At 34.9% G+C, this 8,151-nt stretch overlaps 1 protein-coding gene across 6 annotated transcripts; it reads right to left on the bottom strand.

Annotated features, from left to right (window-relative positions):
* LOC107631295 (phosphatidylinositol glycan anchor biosynthesis class U protein) lies at positions 860-7,746 on the bottom strand. 6 transcript variants are annotated; one of them, XM_016334715.2, is made up of 15 exons: positions 7,618-7,718; positions 7,101-7,186; positions 6,687-6,869; positions 6,496-6,604; positions 6,377-6,409; positions 5,784-5,908; positions 4,941-5,075; positions 4,595-4,671; positions 4,218-4,483; positions 3,248-3,304; positions 2,990-3,158; positions 2,185-2,242; positions 2,029-2,114; positions 1,884-1,940; positions 860-1,294 (listed from the first exon to the last, which is right to left on the bottom strand). In XM_016334715.2, exons 3-15 carry the CDS (start codon positions 6,829-6,831, stop codon positions 1,199-1,201), a joined length of 1,413 nt encoding a protein of 470 aa, XP_016190201.1. In that variant the 5' UTR covers positions 6,832-6,869; positions 7,101-7,186; positions 7,618-7,718; the 3' UTR covers positions 860-1,198. The 6 variants fall into 6 exon arrangements, with proteins under 6 accessions (XP_016190201.1, XP_016190209.2, XP_016190185.1 ...); XM_016334723.2 differs by lacking the exon at positions 7,101-7,186 and having other exon boundaries at positions 7,618-7,745; XM_016334699.2 differs by having other exon boundaries at positions 7,101-7,696.

The following is an 8,151-nucleotide window of genomic DNA, read 5'->3' as shown; positions in this document are numbered from 1 at the left end:
ATTTTATAGTTTTGCTTGATTTTATTGTCATGTGAGATTGGCAGATGGCAAAGGCAAAAACACTGGGGAAAAAAGGGTAAAAAAAAGAAAAGAAAAACCTAGAAAGTACGGTAACAAGGTAGTGTTGATCTTCACGGGTGTCGATCTTTTTCAGGTTTCAACATTGTTAACTGTTAATCCCCATATTTTCTGCTTTAGCCCATGCTAACCCTAAACAAACCAACAATATAATTTCGGCTACATTCTACTTCTAGGCTTCTAGCTATGCATGGTAAATAACCAAACACCAAGTTGGTATAGATATGCAGTGTCTTTCCAAATATACTAATTTTTTAGTATTTTTTTTTCTTTTTCAGAAGTGATGTTCAAACTCAAACATCACTCCCTCCCAAATCAGACTATATATTCTGTGCATTAGTGACAACTCTTAAGATTTCCCTTTCCTGCCTGGGGATTAGACATATCACATTCGTTTCATTTCACCATACACAAGTGATATTTTAACTTTATGTTTAACTCAGTCCTCATTAGTCATTCCTAGTTGTACTCAAGAACAATATTGGGAGATATGCTCGAGTAGTTTGATGCCACTTATTGCCACTGTATTACATTCCAATAAAGTGCTGTTAGGTGATGCGATTATACGTTAATGCTAACATGAAAATAAAACAAGAATAATTCTATTATGCACCAAGCAAAGTTATTAAAACCTATAGTTCAACTATGGTGCATCATAGATAAGCTTAGTGCACAATTCAAATATATGTCATTGGATTAAATTAGTGATGATACATCATACATATAGTATTAATTAATCCGTTGGGACGAAGAAATGCCATAAAAAAGCCATCAAAGGAAATACGTATGGGCTAAATCTTACTATTCAATAGAAAGGCCATCAAAACTTTATGGTAAATCAATTTCTTTTTTCACACCAAAGAAAAACGGTTCTCAGTTCTCACTTCTCAGCACTCCAAAAAGACACGGTGATTCTTCTTTATATCCTTGTAATATATCCTATCATTAATTCCAAAATGCCTTTGGTTCAAATTCTAACTAAGGTTACAAACGCTTGCATCCATGCAAATACATAGTTTGACAAGAGCTGAAGAACAGAGCACAATCTTGCACCATGGAAATAGTCTACCAGGGACATCCCATTGAAGCTTAGTGGACACAGAATCATACTGCTTCATTATCAAGATTTGGCATCTTTAAGCTTCGTAGTAGTTAGCTTTGTAACCATTCTATCATGATTAAGCATGCAATTAACACACTCAATCACCAAAGCAACCTGCACATAGCAACCATATTTATGACCGCAAGATTATAATGTTCCTAATCAATCGGTTTTCATACAATTTGTCAATACTGAATCATTTGGCAAAGGGCCACACTTAAAGGGTGTATCTAAGTGGCCTAATTTAATACTTTTATGAGTGGCCGATCTATGGCTTAAACCCATGACCTTAAAGTCACACGGAGACAACTCAACAGTGGTTTCAAGGCTCCCCTTCAATTAAATAAGAAACAACTACACAAGAATATGCAATTTAATCTGATCTATCTTGACAGTGACTTGATATCGTCTCAAATTAAATATGATTAACCAGTAAAAAGCAATACTGATCAGTATCACTATATTAAGTTTAGTGTATGGAATATATAGTTTGGCAAGGGCCTTGATTATAGTTTAATGGCTATTGTTAGACTATTCCACATGTTATTTGACACACATCTGGGCGCAAAGAGGAAGAAAAAAAGGAATAAGGAAAATTTGAAGCCTTAAATTTGCACAAGTGAATATCAAGGAGCAGTGCTTTTTTTTTTTTTTTTGAGAGAGGGGTGGGGGAAGATAAACTCGATGAGTAGAGATAATGCACCTGGAAGAGGGCATAAGCAATTGCAGTTGCATAGTAAAAGTTTGCATTCCCAGTACCCTGCAAATTCCAATTACAAAGGTGATTAACTGAAGATAACAAGATGATTTACCTATTTGAAAATGTACATTAAACCAAAAATCCATACCCTCCATATCCATAAGTTGTGCATCACAGGGCTGAGAAGTGAAACCCCAACATAACCAGCAAACAGCAAGAAAGAAAATCGTATGTCTGAAAATGAAGGTGTTGGTTATTGCAGAAGAAACTATGATATAAAAGGAGAGTCGGAAAGAGAAGTAACCTTTGAGTTCATAAGAAAATAACCCAAGTAAACCCAAGTATAGAGCTGAATCACCAACCTAGAAAAAGAAGGGAACTTAAGTAGATCAATTAAATTACAAAGGAAAACAAGTTCACATCCAATGAACATATAATGGAAAAACACTGATGAGCCTCTTTATTTATTTATTTTTCCAATACTGAATAGTAGAGTTACTAATTTCAGCAATTACTAATATTCTAAAAAACTGCATGTTCAAACTAAATGGTAGCCCCCCACCCCCCTTTCTTCCCTTTTCTTCTAAACATGTTTTAGCAATTCAAATGTTGTATAGCTTTTTTATGGTTTGATTGACTCCCTATCAGAATTGCTTGTAGATGTCATAGAATTATGTTAGAAAATATAGTAGTTAGATTGGATTGATCAATGAAACTATTATATATTATCTTCTATAGTCAATATAAATAAGGCTATCGAAATTCCTGTGCTAGATCTTTAAAATTTGCGGTCAACATTTTTCCAACTAACTTTTAGGTTCCCTCTTCTAAATGCGTTGTGCAGATGCAAGTGTATAGCTCTTATTGAGCATTTTTAATTTGAGACAATACAAATTTTACTCTATCAAGGATTAAGACAATAGCATTTCTTTCCTTCTAAATAGGAAATTCTTTTCATAACACCAAATGAAGGCTAGCCTTCATATACATAGATATATTACATGCCTAAATTCTTTGCACTAGTTTTTGATCCAGTAAGAATTGAATATAAAGGAAAGACAAATAAAAACTTGGTCAGAATTGAAACTAAAGGAAAAATTAGAACTTACTGAAGGATAAGACTTCAACAAGGAAGAAATCACAATATATACAAAAGCAAGAAAGCATGGCCGGTGATTAAGCCGTAAGGCTAATGGCATTATCATCAACAGAATATTCCCATGAAATACCATCAAGAAGAAACTTCTGAAGAAGTCGAAAACTTCGGCAAAAAAGTACCTGCATTAAAAACTATGTAAGTGCCAGAGTTCATGGTAGGTATGCAACATTCAAACATTCAAGATTACTTCCTCTCCTATAAAACATACCACAAAACTCCAATATTTGGAGACAGGTCTGGTATGGTAAGGATGAAACCGTAGGTTCTGCGTAAACAAGTAGAAAGACCCATTAACAATGATGAAACTAAAAATTAAGATACAAAATTGTAAACAAGTCCTTCTAACTAAGTAACAAGTCTTGTGTCACGTATAGACACGAATAAGAGATAACAGAAAAACAACAGCAGAACTCTTATAATCAAATCAACGTTCTTCAACTATGCATAATATAGTAAAGTCTACCACCTCCAAGAACCGAAAAAAATTGTCACTGGACAAAATTCATCCAAAATCACAATTTACTTCTTAAACACTGACCTTAAATACCAGGTATCACAATTTACTTCTACATGTAAACGGTCTCTCTATAGACATGAGACATGACAGAGCTCAATGGTGTCGTTTGATTCATGTAGCCGACCCCACCTAGTGGGACAAGGCTTTGTTGTTTGTTTGTTGTTGTTAGTTGAAAATCATGCATACTGCATTGACATGCAAAAAAGCTATGCAAATGCTGGAACCAGGAAACGAGTGATTTAATGACCCAAATTACAAATTATTGTTTTACTTTACAATATTGGTAGTTTCAAGCATTACATGAACAAATAACAATAATAAAGACTTCAAGATTTTCAACTTTTAAGAGGCAAAACGGCAGAAGATTTTTTTTTTGGAACTTCTAGGTCATCACATTTATATAAACTGACAAGAACTCAGTACTTATGCAATTGCTTTGGAGTGGTTTTAAAGGTCTATAACTATATTGAAATGATAACGAATGGAATCTTCACTAATTCTTCAAACGACTGCTCCATAAGCAATGATAACCAATGGTGTAAATAATAAAAGTCTGAATAAAATTGAAGGTATAAACTAATTTGGATTCGTAATTAGACACTATACAAACAAATATGCCGCTATGTTTTGGTATAAAAATTGTGAAATATTTAGACAAAACCTTCTGTACAACTCCTGTAGACCACCATGCTTTTGGAGATATATGCCACATAAGACTAAGACATAGGATGACCACAGCAGTATCCAGATAAAAAAATGAACAACTAGCCTCCATGCAAAGACCTTTAGCACGCTACTTTGATCCTTCAACTCTTCTTTTAAATTATTGCTACCAATTGAGGAGGAATTGCCAACCTCAAGTTTTATCCTCTGTTGGAATAACTTTCTAGGAGGAGCATCAGGACCATACCCCAACAACAATATCACCTGGTAAATAAGATTATAAATGTATTTATAGATAATTAGTAATTGTAAAAGATTACAAAGATTTCATAGTATGTTGCAGATGCAATTCAATGAGTTCAAGTAAGAGCATACTGGAATAATAAGGATTGATGGGTACAAAGACAAGTGTGTAGCCAAAACCCATCCAAAAGCTGCCAGTGAAGCTAATCCTATTGTCAAAACAGTATCAACATTTGACAAAATGTTAAAAGGAAGATCATTATCCAGTTAATATAACATGATAATGGTATTTGATTGATCCTGTTTTAATCATTCATAATCCCCTAATGATGTAATTTCTTGTGAATTCTAGCAACATTTCCAAAATAAATTCAATAGCATTTAGATGATCCCATAGGCAATCATTACCAATATATTTTGTCCATGCAAGCATGCTCCATAAATTAAAAACTAGAGGTTGTTAGCTATAGCTGCTTACGTTTACAAGCTCCATAAAGTGATAACACAACAACTAAGTTCTCAATTGCAGATGTGGATAGACCAACACATGCAATTATCGTGAAAGGATTCCATAAATATACAAGAGCGGCAAAATCTCCTGAAGGAAGAACCTCTGTAAAAAGTGAATACACTATCAATAGGGATGATCAAGAATTTACAATAATTTTCAAAATGATCCACTGCTCAACAAGAGAACCTTTAAATATACGATATGATCAGAACTTAATGCATAACGATAATTGTTAAGTGATGTTTCCTAATGAAACACTTTTGAGAATGAGTGGTATGCACAAATTTAGTGTTTTTTCTTTTTTATTTTTTTTACAGGTCACCAAACCACAAAATCTTCAGCATCCATTTGTTAACAGAAACACACAATACTTTGATAAAACTAGGGAATACTCCTGTCATTCAATGGATATATTCAAAAACCTTATGTTCAAACCACCTCTATTACTACCTTTTTTTTTCCCATTTTAAACAAGAACAAATGCAGAAGGGGAGCCTTGGAATAACGGTTGAGTTTTCTCTATGTGACCTCAAGGTCACGGGTTCAAGCCGGGGAAACAGCCATTGATGTAATTATCAGGTTACATTTCACACATATAACCAACTGAAATAACTATAATAAACACGTCATTAACATCCGTTAGCAGTGAACTTATATATCAAAATTTAACTCTAGCAATTTCGATGGATATAACTTCTAGATTTTCAATAAAGATATAATAATAGTAGATTACTAAAATTAACATCTACATAAAATTAACATCTTAAATTTGACCAGGAGGATAACATATACAGCACACACAATAACAACCTGAAGTTTCCGATAACTGATGAAGGCCAATAACTTTTAAACTAGAACTGTATGCTGCCTGAAGACTTCTACCGGCAGCACGGATGAGAGTTGCACTGATCACATCTGCAATCACAAAAACCAAACTGTATCCAGAAATGAGCTGGATAATTCACTGCTTAACTATGTGTGCAACATACATAAAGTGAATAATGCGGATGAAGAACTCAATATGCAAGATACAAAAGAAGAAGAAGGATGGAGAAACATGTTATTTTAGATTTAAAAGCATCAAGAAATATGATGATCAAATGTAACTATAATTCAATCCTAAAGATGCACAAACTATAAGCATGTCTTCTTTTCTATTTAAAAAAGTCAGAACCAATTTTAGAGCAATGGCCTTTCTCTGGTAGTAGCAAAATGCCAAAATCACAGTTTTATTGTATAAAGAGAGGACATTTGTATCTAGATTCACTCGAGGTAAACACCAACAAGGTGGAAAAGATGTTTGACCCATAAAGAAAAACTGAGCAACCACAATTAATGAGGATTAGGACATAAACAAACAACTGATTAAAAACCAAATACAAGTAAAAGGCAAAGGAAGTTACCTGCAGAGAAGTTGATCAGGTTGCCCTTCAATTCTGCAAAACAATATCTTCAAGGTCATTACTCAATTCAATCCAAGCAACAAAGAATAAATAAAGCTGGTCCGATACAATAGATATACCTTGTAACTGTTAGAGGACCGAGGAAGGTCAACAACAAAGGAGAACCATGGTACATGGATCCAGCATATGGCGACATCGATGATCGCTTCAGCCAATAACCCTCAGCAACTGTGGAAACAAAAGTTGAGCTCAGAAAATTACAGATTTTGGAATAAACAAGGAACATAGAATGTGGAAAAAGAGAGTGTACGGCGGCGAAGACTGGTTAGAGGGGTGGAGACTTCGGGGCGAGAAGAGAGGTTGAGGTTTCTAGGGAAGTACACCAGAATCAGCCTCAATGTGACAGAGCCAATCACCCACATCCAGAACCATTGTACCTTCTTCTTCTTTGTCATCTTTTCCCTCTCTTTTAATCTTCCTTGATTTTGATGCACTGCAAATATAAGCTTCTTCAGCTCAAAATTCACTCACTGCTAGGGCAATCCCCCTTTTTTTTCCCACTAAAACAAAAAAATTATATATACATCTCCAAATTTAGCTATCTCCTCTCGAATACCAATATCCTATTGATCCCTTTTTTTTCAACATAATGTACACTACATTTGCCACTATGATAAGGAACTTAAAACATAATTTGCAAATGGTTATAAAAAATTTTCAGTACCTTAGATAAATATTAGCTATTTATTCAAACAATAAGTAGACACTGGAGCAAACAGAAACTAATAGCTTCCGGTAATGCTAGCAAATCTACAAACCAAAAACAAGCTCATAATTTCAGATCAGAACGAGCCATTTTTTTAAGACCTTGTACCTAACATAATCTTCTTCATAAAAATAAAACAAAACTTTGACACATCACAGATTAGGAAAACGGCACCAGTTTTCACCTAAACTTATAAAATAATAAAGAAATCACTCACAGTGAGAGGAGTGGGACGAGTCTGAGAGTAAGACAACAGCAACAGAACCGATAATTCAGGCTCGAATGAACCGAGACTGAGACACGATGCCTCGGCAAATCGATGAAGAAGAAGAAGAAGAGAATAAAAGGAAGAGGGCTTATGGAAACCCCGGAGAGGCTAGCGGCGTTCAGATTATGGTTCAGAACTTGCAGGAACCCGACTTGAAGAAGATGAAGATGCAATGAATCAAAGGAGATCGGAAACGGAAACTGAAACCTCTGGTGGAAGCGCCGCTGGAGAAGACGACAGAAAGAGGAGAACGTTGGGGAATAGGGCTGCACGGCGCTGATTCAACGAGGCTAAGCAGATGCATTTCGGGCCAAATGCAATGAGGGTCGGGTCTCTCCATATGGTATGGTCCGGGTCGGTCCTGGACCATGGCCGAAAAAGAATAAGCCTTTGGTTGATTTTTTTACTTCTTACAGCTTTTTAGTTCATGGATCTTTTAATCTTATTGTTTGGTCAGGATCCGCTAAAACAGCCGAGTCCAAAGGCCACAACTCCTAAACCACCCTTTAACAGAAATAAAACCCCAAGACAAAGAAAAAAAAAACAGAAATAAAAACCCATAACAAGAAAAAACAATCGGAAACGGGAACCTTGTAAAGACCAAAAAAAAAAAAAAGAACAATAGAAACCCAAACAGCAACCCTCGCCTCGAATCCTTACCTCACAAAAGCTAAACCAACTCATATGTCAAAAAACAAAAAACAATTTGAGTTGGTTTAGTGGTTCACTAATTCACTTAAA

This window comes from Arachis ipaensis, chromosome B01 (assembly GCF_000816755.2).
Source record: "Arachis ipaensis cultivar K30076 chromosome B01, Araip1.1, whole genome shotgun sequence".
NCBI lineage: Eukaryota > Viridiplantae > Streptophyta > Magnoliopsida > Fabales > Fabaceae > Arachis > Arachis ipaensis.
The sequence above is the reverse complement of the archived record's forward strand: the minus strand, read 5'-3'. Positions and strand labels throughout refer to the sequence as shown.

What these genes read in the sequence shown, in the direction of transcription:
- LOC107631295 (XM_016334723.2), bottom strand. Translation starts at nt 7,714, where the DNA reads ATGCATCTGCTTAGCCTCGTTGAATCAGCGCCGTGCAGCCCTATTCCC. An exon ending in TCAGTTATCGGAAACTTCAG is followed by an intron (nt 5,076 to 5,783) that starts GTTGTTATTGTG and finishes CACTTTTTACAG; the next exon opens with AGGTTCTTCCTTCAGGAGAT. An exon ending in CATCAATCCTTATTATTCCA is followed by an intron (nt 4,484 to 4,594) that starts GTATGCTCTTAC and finishes CTTATTTACCAG; the next exon opens with GTGATATTGTTGTTGGGGTA.